Source organism: Narcine bancroftii, unplaced genomic scaffold, assembly GCF_036971445.1.
Source record: "Narcine bancroftii isolate sNarBan1 unplaced genomic scaffold, sNarBan1.hap1 Scaffold_151, whole genome shotgun sequence".
Lineage (NCBI taxonomy): Eukaryota > Metazoa > Chordata > Chondrichthyes > Torpediniformes > Narcinidae > Narcine > Narcine bancroftii.
The window spans coordinates 5,737,967-5,765,344 of NW_027211886.1; the positions used below are offsets into that span (position 1 = coordinate 5,737,967).

At 43.6% G+C, this 27,378-nt stretch overlaps 1 protein-coding gene across 1 annotated transcript in view; it reads left to right on the top strand.

Annotated features, from left to right (window-relative positions):
- LOC138750445 (E3 ubiquitin-protein ligase ZNRF3-like) overlaps positions 1–26,668 on the top strand; it is a 206,244-nt gene extending 179,576 nt beyond the window's left edge. Inside the window, exons 3-5 of the mRNA XM_069912487.1 lie at positions 17,900–17,974; positions 25,275–25,406; positions 26,597–26,668. Of these exons, the coding sequence (XP_069768588.1) occupies positions 17,900–17,974; positions 25,275–25,406; positions 26,597–26,668 (279 nt within the window). The remainder of the gene's footprint in view (positions 1–17,899; positions 17,975–25,274; positions 25,407–26,596) is intronic.
- The last annotated feature ends 710 nt before the right edge of the window (positions 26,669–27,378 follow it).

Sequence of the window (27,378 nt, forward strand, 5' to 3'; positions counted from 1 at the left end):
TACGCCCAGTTACCCTACACCCCCCGGTACGTTTTGAATGGTCGGAGTAAACCGAAGTCCCAGGGGACAACCCACACAGACACAGGGAGAACATACAAACTCCTCATAGATAGTGTGGGATTGCATCCCCATTGGAGATTTGTCACTTGGAAAATTGTTCCGAGAAATACAGGAATGCAAATTAAATCTAGCTTTCCATAGCTGACAGTAACATCACCCATTTTTCATACCTACTTCAAACAATGACTTTTTAAATTATGTAGACTGTGCACAAAGGTGTAATGCTAAAATGACTGCATAATTGTAGAGTTGTCACGTCTTATTCCCATGGAATAAAACATTCTGCATTAATCTTTTTTTAACATCAGTGACCTGTTTGTACAAGTCTGATCCTTTCAGTAATAAACCCTACTTGATAGCTTGTGAATCTGGTTCCCAATGTCTACTTCTGAAAGCACATTACTGACAAGGAGGATACAGGGGTTCTGTGCTAACACTTACTTTAAAAAGAACAGACAAGAGGTAAGCTGATGCAATCAATTCCAAGTAACGTTAATGTCTGTGTGCAAGGAGTCAGAGAGGGAGGAAGGATCTGTGAGGAGTAGGGGAATGCCTGGTTGATCCACAGTCACAGTGGAATCCTGACCCAAGATCATAATAAGATGTGTGGATCTGGCATTTGGCAAGCACTTTAGTTAGAAATGTTCATGTCAATTTGGCAGAAATTAATAATGTAAGTTGACAAATCCTTTGCTTTTCCTGGAACTCCTGTGAATTTCTTTCCCCCTCTGTGTCTCCATGGTCGAGATTTGAATTCAGCTGCAAAAACTGGGCGATGGCTGATGCAATCCCAGTCAAAGGCCACTTTATTAACATTAGAAAGGACTCAAATCCTGGGTCAGGAGTAAGTCTTGCATCTCTTCGTGGTTGTTGAAGCGCCCTCCCCCTCATCCCCTTCACTTCATGGCGAGTCAGTCGATCGCTTGGAATTGAGGAGCACCACATGCCACACACAATTCGGCAGATGGAGTTTAATCTGGATGAGGATGAGGTGATGCATTTATGGTACAGTAGGTTGAAACAGCACCAATGCATTTTATCCAACCTTCCTTCTTTTTCTGCGCCTCTCCAGTATATCTGACTGGCGGCAAGAGGGATGCAGGTGGTTACAATTTATACTGCCCTGTAAAAATACAGACTTGCACTGTAATTGACTTCTAATATAATGCCACAGTTGAATTGTTTGTAGTTCTGCAAATTATGAATCTAGAGGAAGAAACAGAAGTAATGGAGGAAATGAGAAACCACCTCTTGCTCAGGTTTTTGTTCCAATGCCCTGGCTTTTTAACTCTCAGGCCGCTTGGATGTTGATCATTTTAAAATGGCCAGCTCTAGGGGAAAAAAAAGCCTTTAGTCAACTGTTTGATCATGGAGCTAAGGATTCAGGGCATTGAAATTCAAATACACAACACAATGTTCTTAATATGTGACACAAATAGATTATATCAAAAGTCAAACTGCTGAAACAGGTGCAGGTCTGCTATGAAATAAGGAAGAACATGGTAGCCATGCCCTGTCATCTTCACACATCAAGGCACACTTTAAACACTGGCCTGCTTCGGCAGTTATTAAAGAAGGTCCAACCCTGTCTTACCTGTGGCGATGGATTGTGAACTTTTATTAATTTTAAGCAGTTTTCCTAATATAAAATACAGCATCGTAACCATTCCATCCCCGCTCCCCATTCCACATGTTATTGATGTCCTCAATCCCAGATCATTGCTCAGACCAACCCCCTTTGACTCTCCAACTAGCCTCCTTTTCTCCTCCATCTCCCAGCATCTCATACTTATTTTTTGTTCTCACCCCTAGACTCCTCCAACCCCTGTTCAGTCCTCCATCTACCTGCTCCACATTCCTCTCAAAGTCCCTGCCCTCCAATTTATCCCCTTGATCAGATACTGTGACATTCTCCATTTGTTCGAATGTGGTGGAGCAAACAAATGAAAGGCCTCTGTGCACATCCAGTACACAAGACCTCATGTGGTTGAATTTTACTGTTAGGGTGAAAGGCCTTGCATCAATCTGGGACTCACTTGCATCAAACTGGTAGTGCTGCTCCTGCTGCGGACCCAGGAAAGCAGAGAGTGGAGACACAATGCTGCTCCACAGGGTTCTACTGCCAGGCCCTGAAGCAGATGATTGGTACAGGTTTTAAACAACCTATTAAAGGAGCCAACAGTGTTCTTCTTAAAATCTTGCATCTGTGCCCCAGATGGCAGCACCTGTGCTGGGCAGTGGACCACTAGAGGTTGCAGACTTTAGAGGTGCAGCAGACTGGGGGAGGGCACCAGAACTGGGAAGAACACCACCCCCCTCCCCCTCCCCATTGAGAAGGAGATGCATGGGACAAAAACCTACAGCAAAGGCTGCAGGCAGTTGGCAGTTTGTGATCGAAGGACTCATCTAGTCTGTGGGCTGCTGGTGACTGGCTCAAGGGAATGAATTATTGCAAACAGGATTTGAGAGGGTGCTGAAGGCAAGAAGGGATCCCCAAGGGCTTTGGGTGCTGAAGGCTTCCTGATTGTATTGGGGATTTGGACCTGGAGTTCGGGTTGCCAGTGGATTGAACAGGACTCTGCAGGCTACAGGAGCTGAGAGAGCATTGGTGGCAAATCCATGGACGAGAAGGGACTCTCTTTTGCTTCTTTTTCTCTTATTGTCAGGCCTGTGGCGATTCTTTGTTTGCCTTAAGGCAGACAAAAGTTGAAGTATATCATGTTCAGTAAAATCCTTGTTATGTGGAGTTCAAGCAAATGGCAGACTCAAGCGACCAACAACAAAAAAGCAGAAAATAAATAGGTAAAAAATACAAAAGTTGATCATTGGTGCCCCCCAGCAGTCAGTTCACGCACCATGCAATCTCAAGCAACCAGCAAATTCACTTATCCGGCATCTACCAATCCCCATAGATGCTGGATACCAGAGGTTTTAACTATATTAAATTATTATTATTCTTTTCTCTTTTTTTCTTTTCTTTGGCTTGGCTTCGCGGACGAAGATTTATGGAGGGGGTAAAAAGTCCACGTCAGCTGCAGGCTCGTTTGTGGCTGACAAGTCCGATGCGGGACAGGCAGACACGATTGCAGCGGTTGCAGGGGAAAATTGGTGGGTTGGGGTTGGGTGTTGGGTTTTTCCTCCTCTGCCTTTTGTCAGTGAGGTAGGCTCTGCGGTCTTCTTCAAAGGAGGTTGCTGCCCGCCAAACTGTGAGGCGCCAAGATGCACGGTTTGAGGCGATATCAGCCCACTGGCGGTGGTCAATGTGGCAGGCACCAAGAGATTTCTTTAGGCAGTCCTTGTACCTTTTCTTTGGTGCACCTCTGTCACGGTGGCCAGTGGAGAGCTCGCCATATAACACGATCTTGGGAAGGCGATGGTCCTCCATTCTGGAGACGTGACCCATCCAGCGCAGCTGGATCTTCAGCAGCGTGGACTCGATGCTGTCGACCTCTGCCATCTCGAGTACTTCGACGTTAGGGATGTAAGCGCTCCAATGGATGTTGAGGATGGAGCGGAGACAACGCTGGTGGAAGCGTTCTAGGAGCCATAGGTGGTGCCGGTAGAGGACCCATGATTCGGAGCCGAACAGGAGTGTGGGTATGACAACGGCTCTGTATACGCTTATCTTTGTGAGGTTTTTCAGTTGGTTGTTTTTCCAGACTCTTTTGTGTAGTCTTCCAAAGGCGCTATTTGCCTTGGCGAGTCTGTTGTCTATCTCATTGTTTGGCCTGGAAGTCAACCTGAAGAAAACTGAGGTCCTCCATCAGCCAGCTCCCCACCATGACTACCAGTCCCCCCACATCTCCATCGGGCACACAAAACTCAAAACGGTCAAATTATTATTATAACATCACATTAAAAGGAACCTTGACTCCCCCACACATTGTCCTCACCTTGTTTCTTCAGTTATAGAATGGATCCTAGCTTACATATCTGTTCTATTGATTTTCAGTGAAAGAAAATTTACATCAGCCAAAGCTCTTTACAATTAATTAAGTGTTGTTGAATTTTAACTCCTAATATAACTTTGGAAATTAGCAGCTGAATTGGTGCAACAAAGCCATACAAATTGTAATGTGATAATGACTAGATCTTCCATTTCAGTGATGGGTCATGGATTAAGTTTTAGCCCGAACTCACTTCCTTTATTTTTTCAAATAGCTCATAGGATCCCCCTGAAAGGGCAGGCAGGACTGTGGTTTGGCATGTTAGCCAGAAGGCAGGACCTCAGGAATTGCAGCACTCCCTCAGTGTTGTGCTGGACAGGTCGGCTGGACTTTGGGCACGCGGCATTAACACAGAAGCAACAGTGGTAGAGCCGTGCTTACCCTGTGGAACAATTCACGGTTTTGCACAGGATGTTCCAAAGTGAAAGCCTTCTCCTCTGAAGCTCTGAGTGAGCGGACAATGGATTCTAATAAAGGATTTGGCCCTGTAGGGTGCCACTGGCATGGTAGGGAACCAGAGTGGATGCTGCAGTTCAACCATTTCCAGATTTGGAAGTTCTGTATGTATAGATTGGTCAATCCCTTAAACTCTGGAAATTGATGGTTCCCTCAGACAAATAAGATGTTGGAAATTCCTGAAGATGAAAGGTCATGGCAACAAAGATATTTTCCATTTTTTAATACAAGACAGTGAATAGAGTTTTTGAACTGTGGCTGAGCTCTGTTGCTTTGTGCCACAGAGACCAGGCAGAAGAATTTCACCCCCATTGACGCAGATAACTCCCAACTGGAATCATGTGTCAAACCAACTAAAGCCACAAAGACAGTACCTATAGTCAATGGACAGAGGTTACTTTTGGAAACTGACCCCTTCCCCATCTCAATGCCTTGTTTTTGGCTTGTAGCCTGCTCTGTGGAGCCCACACACTGGAACCCAGTTATTGGGTAAAATCAAAGTATTCAGTTGCACCTTAAAAGCTTCCCAATGAGAGGGCAGTCCCTCCAGACTTAGAATGACGTCATACCTGATCGTGGTCTTCCCCGAGTCAGTGCATGAGAGCATCTTGACAAGTCTTCAGATGGGGTATTGTGAAGGAGAATGTTACAGGCTAACTATGAAAGATGAATCCTGCCTACTCAGTTGGTATATTTCCTGGTCTAATGCTGTGGTGTCCAACATAAGAAATAGATAGATATTTTAATACCACAGTAAACAACAATCTACATTGACTTTGAAGTCACCAAATTAGACCGAAAAGAGAGGCAGCCAAAACCACTTTGTGGACAGAATTAAGTTTGTCAAATTCCAAACCTGACGATTGAGACATCATTGGTCCAAAATCCGTTTCTGCTAAGTCAATGGATCTTTTAAATGTTTAAAATTCAAATTTATTTGCAAAAGGGTAGAAGCCAATTGAAACCTGTGCCTCACAATTATGCTGCTGTCGGTAGAGATTCTGCCAAAGTTTCAGTGACTGAAAGGCCAAGGAAATCCTCAAGCAATGTCTCCATTTAGTCGGAAGGGTTGACACGATTTGGGAGTCAAGGTAGTTGGGACTCATTACTGTTTGAAGGGCACATTTAGGTTGTTGGGAGTCACTATCTCAGAGGATTTTTCCTGGACCCAACACAGCAATGGTATCATGCAGAAAACACGTCAGTGCTTCTGAAGTCGGAAACCTTGGCAAATTTCTACAGATGTGTGGTGGAAAGTGTGCTGACTGGCTGCACCATGGTCTGGTATGGGAACACCAAAACCCCTGAGCGTAAAGCCCTCCAAAAGGAAGCAGACACAGCCCAGGACATCACAGGGAAACTCTCTCCACTAATGAGTACATCTACAGGGAATATTGCCATCGGAGAGCAGTAGCAATCATCAAAGACCCTCACCACCCAGCATTTGCTCTTTTTTCACTGGTGCCATCAGGAAAGAGGTAGAGGTGCCACAAGTCTCACACCACCAGGTTCAGGAACAGCTACTACCCCTCTCCTCAACAACAAACTCAAATCAGGGACTAATTTAAGGACTTTTACTTGTGCACTTCATTAATTTTCTTTGCTCTCTCTGTATTGCACAGTCAGTGTGTTATATTCATTATCTGTTTATAGTCCTTTTGATTGTTTACATGTTCACACTGTGTAGTTTATTTTTTTGTACTGAAAATTACTTCAATGGTTCTCAACCTTTTTCTTTCCACTCACACACCACTTTAAGAATTCCCTACGCCGTAAGTGCTCTGTGATTAGTAATGGATTGCTTAAGATGGTATGTGGGTGGAAAGAAAAAGGTTGAAAACCACTGTTTTAATTGTCCCTAATTGACTCATTAGGTGCATGGTTTCATAACTCCAAAGAAAATGATCCAATAACAATTTTTCTCAAGCAAAATATTTCAGTAAGAATTGGGTCTAGAGCAGTGATTCTCAACCTTCCCTTCCCACTCACATACCACCTTAAACAATCCCTTACTAATCACAGAGCACCGATGGCAAAGGGGTTGCTTAAATTACATGTGAGTGGAAAGAAAAAGGTTGAGAACAACTGAAGTAGTTGTAATTCCACTGAAAGGAATCTCAGGGTTGTATGTGATATCATGTATGTACTCTGACAATAAATCTGAAACACTGTCATTGACTGGCTGTAATTGCACATTGCAACTTCTAAACACATCCATGTATCTGATCCCTTTGACTGCTATTTGTTCTCATTTGTCTTATTTATTTGCAAAGAAGCAGGGAGCATAACTGCATGGTAAAACATAATGCAAAGCAACACAGAAATTGCACCTTCCCCCTGACCTGGGACATTGCTTGGGCTCTGGCACGTAACGAGTTAATGGCGCTTGGCTTTCTCTCTCCACTTTAACACACCTGCAAGAACAATCCAGTAATTAAAGGTAGGCAATGCAAACTGTGACAGCTTGAACATTAAAGACTTTGGGCCTTCCTTTCTTTCAGAGGCAGGGAGAGGGAAAACATAACCTTTGTTAGGACAGGGTTGTGCCTGTAGGGAATACTCCCCCATCCCCCTACATTTTCAGACACTGAAGTGATAGTTTTAATGGAGATTCTTGCAGCCCTTCACTTAAGCCTGTTAATGATCAACTGAGCTACATCAAAAGGGGCAGAAAATGTTCGCTGTGATCACTGGGATGCAGAGGGAATGCTTTGACTGTGACTCCTAATTTCTTATTCTACCTGCTTCCTTCCCCACAACTACCCCCACCCCTTCTTGATCAGGAACTTGATCATCAAACCTTAAGGGGGAGTTATTTGAAACATGGAGGCAACTGGGAGGAACCCTTGGTAGACCAGGTCCTTGTACCTTCCTGGAGTGATGGAGATGTTAATCCTAGCTGTTTGTAGTTCAGCACCTACACTGAACTGCCACTCCTTGGAGATAATCCCTGAGACTTCAGAAAATGAGGACTGATCTCTCAGAGGTGCCATGGAAAATGTGTTTCCATTTTATCTCTGAAATCTTACTTTTTAGTGTTCAAGATGTCAGAAAATAGTTAGTGTCTGGCCTGGGTGTGGGTTACATTCAGGGTAACATACATGAAAACATTCAGCAATCCCAACATGATCTCACCCTCACGTGCCATCCTCTCCCACACTCATACCCTCCCTCACGCGCCCACCCTTCTCCACACTCACGCCCTCCATCACACACACACCCTCTCCCACACTCAGGCGCCTACCCTCCCCCACACTCACATCCTCCCTCACACGCATATACTCACCTGAACCCACACGCACTCCCTCACACCTACACACACTCCTTCACATGCACTCCCTTCCACTCACCCACACACACACTCCTTCATACCCACACGCACTCCCTTCCACTCACCCACACACACATTCCCTCACACCTACACACACTCTCTCACATGCACTCCCTCACACCAACAGGCACTCTCTTCCACTCACCCATACATACACACACACTCCCTCACAGCCACAGGCACACCCTCACACACACTCCCTTCCACTCACCCACACACACACTGCCTCACACCCACATGCACTCCCTTACACTCACCCACAAGCACTCTGTTTCTGCTACAGAGGTAAAGTTAGGCCTTTGTCTTTATTTGCAAAGGCAGGGAGGGGTTAATAAAACATAGATGATTTTCAAAGCAAGATTGTGCATTTACATTTTGCAGAGCAGGTGGGAGATAATTTTGATGCAGCCCTGGAAGCCAGTGTATGCATTCCTGTTTGAGGAGCCAGAATACTGCAGGTACAAAGGCCATTGAGACTTCTTTGGAATCTGATGAATTTCTAATCAAGGCTATTGACAACAGAACCAGCAGGAGGAAGAGAGTTTTTCTTCTCTTTAATGAACCCGTGTTGAAAAATGAAGAGTTGCAATGGGCAGGACCTTAAAGATGAAGCAAGCCATCAGGACTATTTGAAATATACTTTCAGAAACGCCAAACAATCTCTGTTGTAACATAGTGATTTCCATTTTCTTTTCCTTTCACGTCAAGAAACAAATGAAATACAATTTATTTTCTTTTTGTCTGTGGATACAGGCTCTTCAGCATTTAGCCTCAAGGACTGATGGAATTAGTGATCCTTGTGTGTCTGAGACTTTAACTCTTTGCTCTGACTTCCTGGTCTGTTTAGACTGGGGGGGGAGGGGGGGGGGGTGGGGGATGTGGCCTCAGAAGTTACAACATTCTCCCCTCCAGGAAGAGTCCGAGTTGCAAGAACATCACAAGGTGCAAAGTTCTCATTAGGCCTTTTTATAGTGGGAAAAAAAGCAAATGTAAAGGCGGATATTCTCTGCCTTTACATCACTTCACCTGCCTTTATTAAAACGCCAAAGGCAGATGCTGTATGCGGATTTCGATCCGTCCAGGAGTGGGGGCTAGCCCCAGAGGTGAAGCGAGTCACTCCACCTCGCTCCATAAAAGCAATGCAGCTGAATGCTGCACCACCCCAGGGCTCCCACGGTGATTAGAGCTGTGGTTCGGGCTCCCTCTGGCCATCCAAAATCTCCTCTTCCCATTCCCCCTCTGCTCCTTGATCCTTCACTAAGGTCGCCGAGACCAAGGAGCAGGAGGGCACTGAGAAGCCGGAGAGAGCAGGACTGGATGTGTAAGGCGAGGGGGATTGAAGGGTGTCCAGCCCGAAGGGCATGGAGGCCAGTGGGGGCAAGGAAAGTCGGAGTCTGCCGAGCTGCTGGGGACAAAGGGTGAAGGGACCCAGGTGGTGAGTTCCACGGCCCAGGAGGAAGGAGGAAAGATGCTAAGGAGTGGACACAGAGAAGCAGAGCCGGGGAGTCCAATGGACGAAAGAGGAGAGCGAAGAGCCGGGCTCAGCGTGCCGGAGGGGAAATATCGGGCAGAAGAGCAAGAAGAAGGAGCCTCAGGTTTTATAACGAGGGACCTCTTGTTGTTTTAATGCGGGATCAATGGCCATCTTCATTACCCATAATCCCTCACGCAGCTGGAATTGCTTTGCATTTCCCAGAGCGGTTCCAGCTGCATGGGAGATTATGGATAACGAAGATGGCTTGTGACCGCACAGCGGTGGGCAGCGCTACCACATGACTCACCCCGCCTCCCTCAGTTCTGGAGTACAGCTCTCGATGCCGCTCTCCATAAAAGCAACACTGGAGCATCCTTATAGGCCTTCTCCATGAAAGGTAAGTCCACCTCTTTTTCCCTTGTTGAGCCAATTTCAATGCAGCGTCTTTCTATAAAAAGGGCTTTAGAGTTGGGGTTAGTGGAGCATGGTGTTCTTCTGTGTCAATTTCACGTACTCCTAGACACCACACGTGTTTCATAGAGCAGAAGAGTACGGGACACAAGCAGGCCTTTGGTCCACAGTGAATTTGCTGATGACAATGGCAAATTAAACCAATCCCATCACCAAGCAGATGCTCCAAGTTCCTCCATTCCCTGCCTGTTATGGGCTTGCTTTACTGTCACTATTGCACTTGGTTCCACCGTTCCTGTGGCAGCCTGCTCAAGACACCTACCATACTCTACATAAAAATATGCTTGTCTTGCACTTTTAAAATTTTTACCCTGAAAGCTGTGCCCTCTAATAACTGACACCTCTGCTCAGCGATTTTAAAAAAAAACTCTTGACCCTTTCTATGCCTCTCGTTATTTTATAAATTTCCATTGGGTGATTTCCCAGTCTCTGGCATGCCAGAGGAAAAATCTAACATGTCCAACTTCTCCTCATAGTGAATGATCTCCAATCTTGGCAACATCCTTTGGGGTCTCTCCTGCACCCTCTCCAAATTCTCTATGTCCTTCCTGTAATGGGTGACCAGAACAATGCACAATATCCCAAATGAGGCCGGACCAAAGATTTATACGGTTGCAGCTGCTTCCCCCAGGGTTCTGGTTTCCTACTGCATCCCTAAGCTTTGCTGGTAGGTGAACTGACCACTGTAAACTGCCCCTCTTTGTGTAGGTGAGTGACGATGGAATCTGTTGGAGTTGATGGGAATGTTGGGAGAATGGAATTGTATTAGTGTCAATGGGTGTTTGATGGTTGGCAGGTACACAGTGGGTCAAAAGGCCAGTTTTCCTCCTGTCCAAGTCTAAGATCCCCGTCACTGTGCTAATTCCAGTTCAGTTTAGGCTCAATGTTCCGAAACCTTGCACTGTAGAAGTGCAAATGAATGTCAACATTGAGCTGCCACGCTTCAGAACATTGGACACATATTCTGAGTTCAGTCAACTGTCTGTGTGTCGCAAAACTGCTATTACTGTAGCATCGGTCTACTTTGTCCCACCAATTTACCAACAGGTGAATGTCGATACAACAATGCACAGGCTGGGTGCATTTCTTTTAGGCAACCTCTGATGTCCCGAGGATCTGTGGTATGAACATTGCGGGAGGACATTTTCCCACTCTAAATGCACATTGCAGCCTTTTAGGTTGGATGGGGTCTTAAGGGAACATTTTGGTTAAGTCTTCTGCCCCTGATTTGCAAACAATGATCTGAAAGGGCTTCAGATGCAACTCCTGCAGCATAACCCAGGCAGAAGGCAAACCTGTTTTTTTTAAAACTGGTCCACCCACCTGTCTTGAGGGGACAGAGTGCCCCTCCTGCCACACCAACACCCTGCCCCCACAGCTTCCCTTTCTTGTTGTTTGTCTGAATGGAGGATGGTGTGCTACCACCTTGTGGCAAAGGCCAGCTCTCTTCATGCAGACTCAGTTGATTTAACTCTTGATCGTGAGCACTAAGGCAGCCATTCTCAACCATTTTTTTCAGCTAACCCCCTTGGACTCTGCTCAAAGTTTATAGCCCGTGAAGCAGTCAGGTTTTGGTGTTTTCCGCACTTCTCCTACCGACTAAACAAAGAAAATTAAAATATTATGTTAAGTGAGGTGAAAAGAAAACAAGACTTTTACTTAAATGTGCTGAGGCCCCTGATGGGCCCTTTTTGAGAATGGCTGAGCTAGAGGATGCCAGCAAAACCAACAAACCGAGAAGCAACAGCGCAAGAGTAAACTAATTCTTATACAACTGTGCTTTCCTCCCACTCTGCTTAGCTATTCGCTCTGCTCTTTTCTTATGGCCTGTTCTCTTTCTTCTAGTTTATGCTGTTTAAAAAAAACTGCCAAGTGAGAGGTTGCTTATCAGTGTGATGGCTGGGATATCTGGAACAAGCTCATAGTTAATGCTGCATCAATAAGCCTGGAAGTAATTTTCTTGTAGTTTATAGTGGGCATGACCATCTGGGATTTGCCTCCAATACACAATGATTGACAAAACAAATGCTTTATCAGTAATAACAGACAAGATACCTACTGGATTTCCTATTAACTGAGGGAAAGATGCTTTTATTAATCATCCATACTCTACTGGTATTCATATAGCCGCTTAGAAAGTTGGAAAGCATTGTTTTAAATTCCAATAACAATGTCCTTTCACCCGAATTAAAATAATCAAGCTTCAGATCTGAACTATCTGAACTGAAGAAAATTCAGTTCACTTTTGAATGAAATTATTAGAATAATTTGGCAACAGAGAGAATAGTTATACTTGTAAGGAACCCGATGTTAGGATGCAGTTCAGATCAAATACCAAGCCCTTTATTTCAAATTGAAAACCATTGATGTTGGACTGTAAATGGTTAAAGAAATACTTCTTGACTCTTTTGTCTTTGAAAATGATGTACTTATCAAGGAAATTGTTGACAGCAATTCTATTTGTAATTAAAGGTGAAGTAATCCTGTTTTCTTGTTAAGCCCACTTGTGTGATTGAGGATTCTGAGCCATCATCCATATCTGCCAGATGCTAAATTTAACAATGTTGACATTGGATTTAGTGCAAATGGACAATTGGTAGTTGCTAATTGGAAAGTCAGAAGTGCCTACTTTTTACTTCAGATGACAAAAGTTGTGAGCAGAAACATGAAACCAACATCTCAGCAAGTCGTCCTATCCATAGTCATAAAGGCTAGTGTTTGCCCTCCCAATCACTGCTGAAGCTACCTATTGGATTTTGATTCCTGTTTGCAAAGATGTCTAGGTTCTTTTAAACAACATTATCCATTCCCTCACTATTTATAAAACACTCTGCTTTTTTTTGATTAATCATCCAACTTTTCAATTTCCACATTTATTTTCCATCTGCAATGAGTATACCAACCCTTTCAGATTCTCTAAGACAACTGATCAATTTATTTTTTCTTCTGAGTCGTCAAGGGAACTGCAGGAAAGTGGGGCTGAGGTTAAAGATCAGCCACTCAACCATGGATGATTGTATCAGAAGGTTTAGCAGGCATGAGGAGCCAAATGGCCTATTCCTGGTCCTGTTTCTTGCATTACTGAATGAAACAAAGATGCGCGGGATGTGTAATGCTGGGTTAAACATATTTTAGTTTATCTGAATGCTCTATCAAGAGAAAATGGCAAAAAGAAACAGCAGCATTCTTCTTCAGCCTGGGAGAACCTACCAATTCAGCCTGGACTATAAAAGGGCTTCCTTCACCTGATGGGTGGATTTAACCTCATTCACTAATGTCCTTCCTTTGCCTACAGCTCCTCCGCAGGTTTACCCGGCTGGCAACAGTTAGATTACACATTAGGAAATGGAGTAATCGTTAGGGAACATAAGAACAGAAGAAATAGGAGCAGGAGTAGGCCATCCGGCCCATCAAGCCCAGTTTGCCTTTCAATGAGGTCATGGCTGATCTAATGATAGGCTCATCTCCACCTACCTGCCTTTTCCCATGTCTTGTAATTCCCCTACTTTGTTAAGTATATTCGGTGAGATAGCCTCCACTGCTTCAATCGGCAGGGAATTCCATAGATAACAACTCTTCTGCGGGAAAAAAAATTCTTTCTTATCTCCATCTTAAATTTACTACCCTGGATCTTGAGGCAATGTCCCCTAGTTCTGGTCTCCCCTACCAATGGGAACAACTTACCTATCTCTACCTTATCTATGCCTTTTCATAATTTTATGTTTCTTTGAGATCCCCTCTCATTCTTCTAAATTCAAGTGAGCACAACCCCAGATGACACGATGTCTTCTCATAGGCTAACCCCTTCATCTCTGGAATCAACCAGGTGAACCACCTCTGCACCACCTCCAAAGCCAGTACATCCTTCCTCAAGTAAGGAGACCAGAACTACACATAGTACTCCAGATGCTCCCTCACCAGTACTTTGTACAATTGCAGCATGACCTCCCTGCTCCAAAATTAAATCCCTCTAGCAACAAAGGCCAACATTGCATTTGCCTTCATGATCGCCTGCTGCATCTGCAAACCAACCTTTTGCAATTCATTCGCAAGCACTCCCAAGCCATTCTGCATGGCAACATGCTGCAATGGAAGGAACAGTCCAAAGCACTATTGAAGTGGAAACTGGGCCTCGGCATGCCCTCTTGGGATTCAATGTGCCACTACATTTTTGGTCTTTCCCACCAGCGGGTGCGTGCACAGAACTGCCCCATTTGGCATGGAAGTGGGATCCCAAGAGAGTATGGAGCCAACAATCCCACTTGAACAGCAAAACCCAGTGGCATTTTATTTCCATGAGTATCTTCAGAATCAGAGCAAGTATTCTGCATTGAATCAGAAAATGTGGTTTGAGTTAACAGATCAAAAATCATAATCTGGGCTTGGACGACCCGCACCATCACCTGGCAAGAACCGAGCAAAGTACCTGCATCTAGTTTACAGTAGCCCTTTGATGCTGCCAGACGATGGGGTGCCTTGTATGGTCAGGATTTGCAAGCAGACTTCTTGACTTTTCAAATGCATGATGTGTGGTGACAAACTTAATTTAAGATAAGCAGCCCAGTTGAAAGTCTTAACCCTTAGAGTGGAAAGCAGTTTGTTTCCATAATTGAATGGAGTTGTAGATCTTAGGTTGAAATTGTGACCCATCCCAAGAGTAACTGGGGCAAAAAAAATACAAGGCCCAGTGAATGTGAACAAAACATATCACAAATGGATACATTGGCCACCAATACTAATCAAAAATATTTATCTTTCAGCTCGTATTTTTCTCTCTTGATATATGCACAGCACAGTCAGGAATTTAGTAGCAAACACCAGATTCAAGGTTAGGATTTTGTTGATCTCTGTCAATAAAATTGATCACATAGGTTGTGGATGGGGAAGTGGGGATGAGTGGGGAGTGAGGACTGAGGGGTCAGTGGGGGGGGGGGGCAATAATCTGGTTCACTTTCTGGTAACCCCTGCTGAAAATAAAATTAATAAATACTTCTCAGACACACATTGTAACACTTTGTGCCAAATACGTTCTCTCATGTCTGCATGCAAAACAAATTACTCAGAGATATTACAGTAAAACCCCTGGTATCCAGCACCAGTGGGGTTTGGTAGATGCTGGATATGTGTATTTTCTGGGTTGCTTGATATTAACTCTTAAAATGCCAAACTAATACACCTGCATAAAGAATAAACAGTTTAAAAAGACAAGAATATTATACTCTACACACTGAACAAGCTTCACTTGCATGAATGTAAAAAGGGTTCAAGGAGGAAGCCTGGCAACTATTGGCCTGTAAGTTTGACGTCTGTGGTAGGTAAATTAATGGAGAAAATTCTTAGAGATAGTATTTATAAACATCTGGATAGACAGGGTCTGATCAGGAGCACTCAACATGGATTTGTGGGAGGAAGGTCATGTTTGACCAATCTGATTGAATTTTTTGAAGAGGTGACTAGGAATGTGGATGAGGGTAGCGCAGTGGATGTTGTCTATATGGACTTCAGTAAGGCCTTCAATAAGGTACCACATGGAAGGTTAGTTAGGAAGGTGCAGTCTTTAGGTATAAATTTTGAGATAGTCAAATGGATTGAACATTGGCTGAAAGGGAGAGGCCAGAGAGTGGTAGTGGATAATTGTCTGTCAGGTTGGAGGCCGGTGACCAGTGGTGTGCCTCAAGGATCTGTATTGGGCCCATTGTTGTTCGTTATATACATTAATGATCTAGATGATGGGGTGGTAAATTGGATTAGTAAATATGCAGACGATACTAAGATAGGTGGAATAGTGAATAATGAAGAAGGTTTTCAAGGATTGCAGAGGGATTTGGGCTGCTTCGAAAAGTGGGCTGAAAAATGGCAGATGGAATTTAATGCTGATAAGTCTGAGGTGCTTCATTTTGGTAAGAAGAATCAGAACAGGACATACGTGGTAAATGGGAGAGCATTGATGAATACAGAAGAGCAGAAAGATTTAGGATTAACGGTACATCGTTTCCTGAAGGTAGAAACTCACGTGAATAGGGTGGTGAAGAAGGCTTTTAGTATGCTGGCCTTTATCAATCATTGCATGGAATATAGGAGTTGGGAGGTGATGTTGAGACTGTATAAGACGTTGGTGCGGCCTAATTTGGAGTTCTGTGTGCAGTTCTGGTCGCCTAATTATAGGAAGGATATAAACAGAGTGGAGAGAGTGCAGGTTTACCAAAATGTTACCTGGGTTTAAGCATCTAGAGTATAGGGAGAGATTGGACAGATTAGGTCTTTATTCTTTGGAGCGTAGAAGGTTGAGAAGGGATTTGACAGAAGTATTTAAGATTATGAAAGGGATAGACAGAGTGGATGTGGATAGACTATTTCCGTTAAGAGGAGGAAAGATTAAAACAAGAGGACGTGAGTTAAGAATTAAGGGGCAGAGGTTTAGAGGTAACATGAGGGGGAACTTCTTTACTCAGAGAGTGGTAGCCGTGTGGAATGAGCTTCCGGGAGAAATAGTGGCGGCGGAGTCAATTGTATTATTTAAGAAAAGGTTGGACAGATATATGGATGAGAAGAAGATGGAGGGTTATGGGCATTGTGCAGGGAGGTGGGACTAGAGTGGGGTGTTTGGTTCGGTGCAGACTAGAAGGGCCTAATGGCCTGTTTCTGTGCTGTAAATTATTATGTTATGTTATGTTCCTTAAAGCATTTTACTTTATTTTCAGACACATTTTTTGAAAGCATTCAACCATCACTGAATCTGCAGGTTCCTCCCCCTCTACGGAGCCACCCAAAAGACAAACAATAATGTCATAGATAATTAACCCCCTTCCCCAAGTTTACAGATAAAGCCTTTGACCGAAGCAACTCACTGTTAGTTTGTTTACGTTCCTTATCTGTTTACAGTTCTTTTATTTGTTTGCATGTTTACGCTGTGTACAATTAATTTTTTTGCCTTACCAATTAGTGGTAATTCTGCCATTCCTGCAGTAAAAGGGAATCTCAGGGTTGTATGTGATGTCATGTATGTAGTACTCTGACAATAAATCTGATATCTTACTAAGTAGGGATAAGGAGACACTTTAAGAGAGTCACCCCACAGCGAGCAGCATCAACCAGCTCTTCATCCTGGGCAACCAGATGCCTCTAGTAAAGCACGACCAAGGCCCTCTGCTGGCTGAATATTTGCTCCAATCTTCACTTCACTTGTAAACTTGTACATTTTTGCCTATTATTTTATTTTTATTTATTTTAATTTTTAAAAAATTTATATTCCTCAAATTTTTTTTTGGTCTTTGCTTGAGAATGCCAGTTGCTTGAATTCTGGATACCAGGGTTATATGTGTTAAGAAACTTTGGGCGTACCAGTTTCCTCCCATGTTTCAAAGATGTACAGGATTGGTAGGTTAATTGGGTATATTTGGATGGCGTGAGCTCATGGGCCGGAAAGGCCTATACACGAACTGTATATATAAATATTTTAAAAAATATATATTAATATTAGTGGGAATTAGTGAAAAAAGCTGTGTGGCTGGCTGTCAGTGCTCAGGATGTCAAGGAGAACTGCCTGCCATGGGATCAGCTTGATGGGAGCATGTTGGGTTGGGGAGCATGAAGCAGTCCCTCCATTATTGTCAATCCAGATAAGCTGTGCTTTAACAAGGTAGACTGGTGTGTTTTCCTCACAGGGAGGTTGGTTAAGGAGATGGCCCTGTCCCATCCCTGTGCTTCCTCGGCACCCAGTTCCAACTTGACAAGACCTGTCAACAATTCATTCACTTTTGGTTCTCCCCCATGCATGATGCACACAATGAGGCCAACTTTCAAAGGAAGTCCATCATTTAATTGCTTATAGATCCTGGCCTTCCAGCACAGTTGTGGCAATCCTTCATGGTTTACCTGAGCAACCTACTAAATCAAAAGGAGATGCAAGCAAGGATTCCTGGAGAAAAAAATGGGCAGGGAGGGGGAAGGGGGAGAGACAGAAAGGATTATCCGCCATGGATTGTATCCCTGTAACACAGCACAAGTTGTCTGAGGAAAATTATTGTTGACACCTGATATTGGAAAAGCAACATTTTGGAAAAAGCAACCTCATTGACATGCTCCCTGTTGTAGTGGAACTGTCTTCCTTTTGTTTGGGGTACACTTTTGCATTCAAAAATGCTGTGCTTTGTTTTGCAGGCAAAGCGAGCAGTGCAGAGAGGCGCGACGGCTGTCATCTTTGATGTGTCTGAAAACCCAGATGCCATTGATCAGGTATGAAACATATTCTCACTAATGTCCTACACATTGATGTCGACCAGTTTAGACACAAGAGAAAAAATGCAAGCAGCCGAGCTGACTGCAGGGTGACCTGATCTTTCTATTCACTTCTTCACTTTGGAAACCATGATGTAAAATGGTGGGTAGTGAACAATCCACTTTACCTTGTTAAGGGAGTTCAAACCTGATGAAGTCCATGTCTACCCAAATGTGGCACATGATCAGCTGAGTTTCTCCAGCCCACTTGTGTATTGCACTTGACCCTTGCATCTGCAGATTGTCTTGTTTAACTACCCAGATGTGTGATGTCAACATACATGGATTCATTGTGCAAAAGGTAGTAGAGAACGGGTATCTTATCATAGAGCTGCACCTCAAAAATCAATTGACAGCGTGTGCCACTGAGGTCAAGTGCCTACCTGATCCAGATCCAGAAGGCAGTAATGACTGGCTGTTCCAGAGTCTTGGAAGATAGAAGCCGGGTATTCAGCCCACCACCACCATCTGACCAGAGGGCACCCTCCTGTAATAATCCCATCTTATGGGCTTGTGCAATGTATCGTGTAATTCAGGCACACAGGCAACAACACCCTCAAGGTGGTGGTTGAAATCTGATCATCTTGGTGAGCCAGAGCAAGGTCCATCAAGAGATAAATCTTTGACAGACAGCAAGGCAGAGCAATTGTGCTATTTCCCATTGAAATAAGATCTAAGAGTCCATTGACCTCCTACTCCCTGAAGAGGAACTGAAGTCGAACAGTTCTAGGCAGGTAGGCCATTGTGATCAACCACAAACCAAAACAGATATTTAAGATGAAACCTCAACACTTCCTTCTTGGGCCATTAGAAATGTACAGTTGTTGCCAGCCTGACCTGCATATCTTTGATGGTCAAACAAAACAAGGGGAACACAGTTAGAGCACCAGTTAACACAGGGGTGGCCAAACATGCAGATCTTTGACATGTAATGTGAAGCTCGCAGGGAGGGTAGGTGTCTGCAGCGGGGAGGGTAGGTGGCGGCAGTGGGGAGGGTAGGTATCACCAGCGTGGAGAGTAGGTGTCTGCAACGTGGAGGGTGGCTGTCACCAGTGGGGAGGGTAGACGTTGGCATTGGGGAGAGTAGCTGTCGTCAGCGTGGAGGGTAGGTGTTGGCAGCAGGGACGGTAGGTGTCGGCAGTGGGGAGGGTAGATGTCGGCAGCGGGGAGGGTAGGTGTCCGCAGCAGGGAGGGTAGGTGTCGGCAGTGGGGAGGGTAGGTGTCGGCATTGGGGAGGGTGGCTGTCAGCGGGTTGCCGGCTGACTGTCAACAGCCAGCCCTCTGCTAGGCACCTGAAAGCTGCTAGCCGCTTTGACTTGCTGCTTTCAGGTGCCTAGGGGGAACGTTTAGTGTGTAGACTTGATTAGATAAAAATCTTTTGCAAAATTGCTCCCTTTGGAACAGTGCTTCTTTACTATCTGCTTTGTGCCAGCATTTTGCAAATGGATGATTTGCAAGACAAGAATTGGAAAATACTTTCCCAACAAAACTGTCCCAGGCTGGGCAACCTCCCACGCCGGCTGCCCCAGCCCCGTAGTCCTGCACCAGCTGCCCCAGCCCTGATGTCCCGCACCGGGGGACTGTCAGGCAGCAGGGAGTTGGGCCGCCGGGCAGCGGGGAGGGGGGCTGTCAGGCGTGGGGAGTTGGGTCGTCGTCTGATTATCATTAGCCGCTTTCAGGCTGCTGCTTTCTAGTGACTAGGGGGAGTGCTTGGAAACGGAGAATATACCTCTCCCTCGGGGACAGGTTTTCCGCTTTCAGGTGGCCTCCCGACAGCTGCTTTCGGGTATTTTAGGGAGCTTTATATTCGGGTAATATGGCCTCCTGAAAGGGGCTAAAGATAGTGTTAGTGGGTGTGGCTTGCGATTGCTACGGCTCTCAAACATCTGAAGTTTATGGTATTCGGCTCTTACGTTAAGCAGCTTTGGCCACCCCTGAGTTAACATAACACTACGACAGCGCCAGTGAATCTTCTGTTGTCCGTAAGGAGTTTGTATGCTCTGCCTGTGTCCGCATTGGTTTCCTCCAGGAGCTCCAGTTTCCACCCACGTTCCAAAGATAGTCACAGGGTTTATTTGGGCTCATGGGCTGGAAGGGTCTCTAATCATGCTGTATTTCTAAATTAAATTTAAAAAGAATAAATTAAAGCCAAGATCATACCCTTGCTCACATTTGCACACAGAGTACATTTAAGGAGGAGATGAAGGTGGTAACCTTGGGCAACACTTTCCTTCCATTCAATTGGCAATAAGCGTCAGAGCCAGGAGATGGAGCCTGGGGATTTTATCCATTTTTAATGCTCTGTTACATAAGCCACAGAACAAACAAATGCTTCCCAGCATGTTTCTTCAAGTCATTAATTAATACAGCAATAAGCAGAAGCAGGGCCGCTTGTCAATTGCAGAAAATCCAGAAAACACCCAGCACTGCTTTTGCCACCCAGGCCCCTTCAGTCTCTGCCATTGGAATATGCCGGGCATCAAGAAGTCACGTTCCTCTATGCATTTTTTTTTGCTCCTTTTTAAACCCCAATGTTGAAAAGTCTCTACCATTCCAGGCAAATGCTCTACAGCCATGGTAAATACTGAGTAGAACAGATTGAAATAGTCAAAAACCCAGGGTTAAATTACATTTTGGAATTTTAAAGCAATCCAAGGCTCATGAACTGTCATTAACTGTGATTTCTTTGATATCTCACAATGAAAAGATGGTTTGTTTCTGGAAAACCAACCAATAGATTGGGTAGCACAGTAGGTGAAGCAGTCAGTGCAGTGCCTTTACAGCGCCAGCAACTGGAACATGGGTTCGAATCCCGTGCTGTCTGTCAGGAGTTTGTACATTCTTCCCATGTCTGCATGGGTTTTCCCCAGGGCCTCTGGTTTCCTCCCACTCTTAAAAATCTATTGGGATTGTCAGTTAGTAAATTGGATGACCTGGGCTCGTGGGCTGAAATGGCCTGTTACCTGTTAAAAATTTTAAATTTAGATATGAATTATTAGTTTTATCGCCCAATTAAAGTGGATCTCATCACCAAGCTATGTTTATTGTTGGAATTTAGTTTGTGGAGAATTTTCAAGAGCTGGCATTTGCATGTGAAACTGGTTTCAGTATTGAAATTACTGAAATGTTGACAGAGGATCTGTGTTGATAATTGTAGCGACTCCTCAATTCATGGTTTAACCTTTTTTTTTTGGCGGTAGCCCCCCTAAGGACTCTGCCCAAAGTTTATGGGCCCCTTTCCCTGTGAAGCAGTCAAGTTTAGTTGGTTTCTTCCGTTCTTCTCTCCTATCAACCGGATAAAATACGTCAAAACTATTTTAACATTTCAGTCCGTGACTGCCTCCCTTAAATCCTGTGCGTATGCAATTTGAAACATGGCTGAGAGGAGCAGGTGGATATTCCTAGTGACTGTTCACGTTTTCGTAGCTGAATGAAGATTGCCTATTATTATTTAACTGTTCCATATTTATTATGTCCTAAGACTATTGAGATAGTAGAAGTTAGACTGGGTAGCTGTGATCTTCTTCACATCAGCTCCTCGCTCTCTGTATTGAACAGCAGATGGCAAATAATCTGTGCTTATTCGGCTTCTGTTCTCCAACCTTTCAACATAAGGACCATAAGCTGGAGTAGATCGGTCTTCTCTTCATGACTGCTCCACTTTTTAAGTAGTCCACTTCAGAAACTTTTGTCTCAGTTGCGCTATCCTGTTTAGATAGATTTCAGATTTATTGGCAGAGTACATACATGACATCACTTACAACCCTGAGATTCTTTTACCTGCAGGGGTGCAAGAATTACCATTAATTTGTAGTGCAAAGAAAAAACTGTACACAGTGTATACATTTAAACAAATAAAGAACTGCAAACAGATTATGAATGTAAACAATCTGACTGTGCAGTACAGAAAGAATACAAAAGAAAATCAATAAAGTGCATAAGTAAGAGTCCTTAAATGAGCCTCTGTTGAGTTTGTCATTGAGGAGTCTGATAGTGGAGGGGTAGCTGTTCCTGAACCTATTGGTGTGAGTCTTGTGGCACCTATACCTCTTTCCTGATGGCAGCAGCGAGAACAGAACGTGTGCTGGGTGGTGAGGGTCTTTGATGATCGCTGCTGCTCTCTGACGCAGCATTGCCCGTAGATGTTCTCGATAGTGGGGAGGGTTTTACCTGTACTATACTATCTAGCCTATACTAATCATAAATTCCTTGATTCCATTGATACCCAAAGATCTATCAATCTCTGCCCTCAATATACTCAGTAAATGAGCTTCCACAGCCCTCATCATTAGAGAATTCTTGTCATCTACTTCGTCACCTTTATCCCTTCCAGTACAAGAGATGGAATGTAGGGATTGGCTGGAAGTAATAATTTAATTTAATTTGATTTAGATTTAATTTAATTTAGAGATACAGCATAATTACAGAACTGTAATGTGGGAGGAAACCAGAGTAACCAGAGGAAACTCTTGCAGTCAGTCACAAGGAGAACATACAAACTATTTACAGCATCAGATTTGAACTCGGGTTACTGGCGGACAAATATTGTTGCACTAACCCCTACGCTAACTGTACTGCCCTTTAGGAATTAACGGTTGGAGAAAATTTAGAAGGCCAATAAATCATATTGCATTACAAAGTTTTTTCATGTTTTTTTGTTTATCAGTTATAGAAATGTTAGATACAAGATAAAAGGGGGCTAGACCAATTGTTCAGAGCCAAATCACTTGCCAACCGTGTGGAAAGGTGGGCGTGTCACATCGGGAGGTGTTGAATTACCTATGAGAGGAGTGAGGGAGGTATGATTGGAAGCTGGAGGTCATGTGATGAAATGAATGATGATGAAAGTTTATTGTTATATACGTAAGTACGTAATGCAAAGATGTCTCCACTGGCCACCGAGACAGAGGTGCACCAAAGCAGAGGTACAAGGACTGCTTAAAGAAATCTCTTGGTGCCTGCCACATTGACCACTGCCAGTGGGCTGATATCGCCTCCAACTGTGCATCTTGGCGCCTCACAGTTCGGCGGGCAGCAACCTCCTTTGAAGAAGTCCGCAGAGCCCACCTCACTGACAAAAGACAAAGGAGGAAAAACCCTACACACAAAGCCAACCAACCAATTTTCCCTTGCAACCGCTGAAACCGTGCCTGCCTGTCCCGCATCAGACTTGTCAGTCACCAACAAGCCTGCAGCAGACGTGAACATACCCTTCTATAAATCTTCGTCCGTGAAGCCAAGTCAAAGAAAGAAAGAATGCAAAGGTGCAATGAAATTCTTGCTTGCTGCAGTTTATAGGTGTATGAAACAGACTAACAAATAATAAATATAAGGATAAATATTCACAATTGCAGTTGTGCAGAAAAAAAAGCTGTTCAAGAGTGCAGACGAAAAAAATTTGGTAGTGCAGAATATCACCCAACAAAGTTGGCAACCCCAGATGCCAAGTCTGGGTGAGTACTGAACATGCCTATTTGTCATGTGGTCATTTGGTGGGGACTGTGAGAACTTTTCCTTTAGCTTCCTCTTTAAGATGTAGGCAAAGATTCAAACTGAACACGTAGAATAGTGATCCCCCTCAGTCCAAGGAATTTAATTTTAATTTAGGCGTACAGCACAGTAACAGGCCCTTCTGGCCTACAATCCTGTGCTGCCACATTCCCTAATTTATCTACATCTCCGATACATTTTGAAGGGTGGGAGGAAATCATAACTCCCAGAGGAAGCCCACACAGTGACAGGGAGAACGTACAAACTGTTTACAGACGGCGCCAGATTTGAACCTGGGTTGATAACAGCGTTGCGCCAACTGCTATGCTAACCGTGCCATGCCATTTTCTTGCCGTTAATTGTCTGCATGCCACCCACATTTCACAATTAGTCCACTGCCAACAGATCAATTATTGTGCTATTGTAGTCTGAAATCTCAGGCCCGAAAATTATTCCACATGATTCTCTTGAATAATTGTGAATGTGATATTTTAGCCAGTTTTTTTGCACATTTATTTCATCTCAGTTAATGCTTCCCTCAAAATAGCAGGAAAAATGTGCAGTGCATTTACCCACACTGAGACAAGGGGCTGAGCTTTTCCAAAGAACTTTTTGGGATATTATGGCCTAAGTAGTAACTATCCACGTAACTTAAGTTCTTCAGCTGTCTTTTCCCTCTCTGTGCAGTTTCTCCACCGCAGTTACTTTCAGCTACTTGGTGCTATGAGGTGCTGTGAACACCTCTGGCTCCTGAAATAAAGCATTTGTTCTCTCTCCCTGCTGGCAAGAGTTGCCTCAGCTTTTTAAATCCATATTCCATTCACTTCAAAGCTGGGTTCTCAGAGCCAACCCCATTGCAGAGTTCATGACAAGACTTCTGATTTGAGCTTCTGTTGGGGATATTTAAAGCAATGGATCTACTTAAAGCAGAGGTTGATAGGTCTATCAGTGGAAAGGTTATGGGGAGAAGGTAGGAAAATGGGGTTGAAAGGAAAAAATACATAGCCCATGATGGAGCAGTCTTGATAGGCTGAATTATCAAATTCTGCCCCTAAGTCTGTTAATGGCTCAAAGTGGGAAACGATAGAAAAAAAGATACAACCCACATATTGCTAGATGGAGTAGTTGTATTACCTGTTCCTAAAGCTCATATTTAATTACAATAATCAGACTCTGGAGCATGCAGCAACCTACATTGTTTCTGTGTATAGTGTGTTATTTTAAAATTCCTTTTTAGTTCTATGAAGTTCATTTATGAAATGTACCCTCTACTACATTTTCTTGCCAGTTATTATTATGTCTGAAAAGTAACTTTTGTTATTAGATGCTACAGTTCACAGGGCAGTGACTTGATCCAACCATGAGGCATAATAGAATAGGTTCGAGGACAATCTCCCCTTGCTGTTCAGCAAACCACTGTCCTTTTTTGCAGAATCAGAGAACAAAGTGACCAATAAACCCATTCAAGCCGGCTGGCAGAACTTTACTAATCATAAGATAGTCAGAATGTACGACTGGTTGTTGGATCACACAGAGCCACCCTGCTTGCATAGTTCTGATGGCCAATTGCGGGGTGTCATTGATTGAAATTCCTACCCTTGGGACATTTCACTAACATTGTTGATTTAGCCAACTCACACTAATTCCCTTGACCAATTTCTTGTCATTGCATTGTACTAGCCCTGGTTTGCTTGCACTTCTAATCTAGTGTCCTGTTACTGTGCTACAAATGTATCCTATCAAGGCAGATGTTGTTTTTCGTTTGCAGTTGAATCAAGGCTCGGAGGACCCGCTGAAACGGCCCGTGGTTTATGTCAAGGGTGTTGATGCGGCGAGATTAATGAACATAGTTAACAAGCAGAAAGTAGCCCGAGCGCGGATCCAACACCGACCTCCACGGGTAAGGACAAGGGAATCTTTAGAAATTGCACCATTACAGTCATATTGTCTGTTCCCAATTTTCAGGTAGAAAGGAACAAAGAGCTTTCTGCTCACTTGATGTCCAAGGAAACAGTAACCATCTCCGATTCAGTCCCAATATGTGCTCATGGTCAATTTTAATGCACATTGGTCAATAGAGTGAGTAGAATGTGAAGCATGACTGTACAATCATCCTGGACTCAGGACAATCTGTCCAATCTCCCAATGTAAAGTTTGAAATAAACACTTTTTGATTCCCAAGATAAAGAACTACCATCTATCCACTTAGCTCCAATTTAGGTCTGCTACTCCACATAGATGATCTCTTCCATGTCAGTACTTTCCATTTCTGACTCTTCACTCCAACCCCTCCTAGCACCACTTCTTGGTGCCAGCATGATCGTTTAAGGAAGAGGTCACCCTGTAATGGATGCCTTGTTTGTAAGGTAGTGTATGATGATGGAAGGGAATTCTTGCTTACTGCAGCTACATAGGTACATAAAACACAATTAAATTAACTCAATGTGCTACGGGATTAGTAAGAAATCTAAAACAATAAATGGATAAACGGATCCCCTTTGATCAAGTTTTCCTATTAAAGTTGAACATTTTGTCCCCAAAGTTTGAAGTAGGTGGTTAGAGTATGGATGAAGGTGTACAGCAATCTGCAGAGGTGAGGAGAGTAGATTGTAGGACAGAAATGGGCCATCGTGAATTAAATTCCTACTTCATTTTAGAGCCTTTTACAGGGTTCATGAAATAAGGGAAGTGATAGAACATGGTCCTTTGATAACATCCTCAATCTAATGTCCATATATTCATCTTACCAGTTTTTATTCTGAATTTCCTTTCACCCAATGTACATATTTGTTGCACTGAGTTAATTTTAGGTCTTTTGTAACTCCAAACAGTGCCAATAGCATGTCAGAATTGAGCTAATAGTTTCTTGAATTTTTCTTAGTAATGGCTTTTATTTCTTGATACTTGGGTGCATTATTTTATCTTCTTTGGAAACTATATATATTAAGGATGCCTGGCATTGCTCGGGAAATCAAACACTCAGTTGTTGACTACATGATTGAAACAAAATTCCCAAAAAACTTAATGGTAATTCTGCATGAATATATTTTTTTTCTGTTTCCTGCTGCCTGCTCCTTTCCTGTCTGGAAGCATCAACAGTGCGATGAGACTGATGTTCCCCTGGTGTCTCTTGCTTTCTCCTTTAACTTTATGGGCTTGTGATGAGCATCTGCCAATGTTACTTCACTTTTTTGGGCACCTATTGAACTGGGTTTGGCCACTTGTTTTTATTCTGAATGTACATTGATGCCCAGCGCTGTCACTAATTGAGGTGTCCCTGGTGCAAGTTCAAAAAAAATTGTTTTGAACTTTTGAACTTCATATGATCTTAAAGTTTAAATTCAATGTAGTCATGACATTCAGCATCAAATGTTACTGCAATTATAATAAACAGTAATGCAAGTCAGTGTTAGTAAATACTTGTATAATAAACAGTAATGCAAGTCAGTACAAGCTAGTAAAAAAAAACACTTGACTTTCACATGATCTTAAAAGGTAAATTCAATGTGGTCATGACATTCAGCATCAAATGTTACCCCTAGAGAACCTCCTTGGACATTTCTGGAGTGCTTCATATTGATTTGCATGGAGAACAGACAAACAAGCAGACATATATTTTACCATATATTTTGATGTACAAGTCGAGTCTTGAAATCCTAAAAGATTTCTCAAAGTGGGGGGGGGGGTGGTCAACAAATACGCCAGAAAAACCAGATTGACATCAATTCAGCATATAATCGATGCTGGAAGCACCTCCCCAATGCCGGTGCTGCCACTCCCCGAAACCTCCCCATTGCTGGGCACTACCATAATGGCTCCTACCTGGGACTCTGAGGTCACGACCACTGCTCATGCCTCGTAGGCCGAGATCC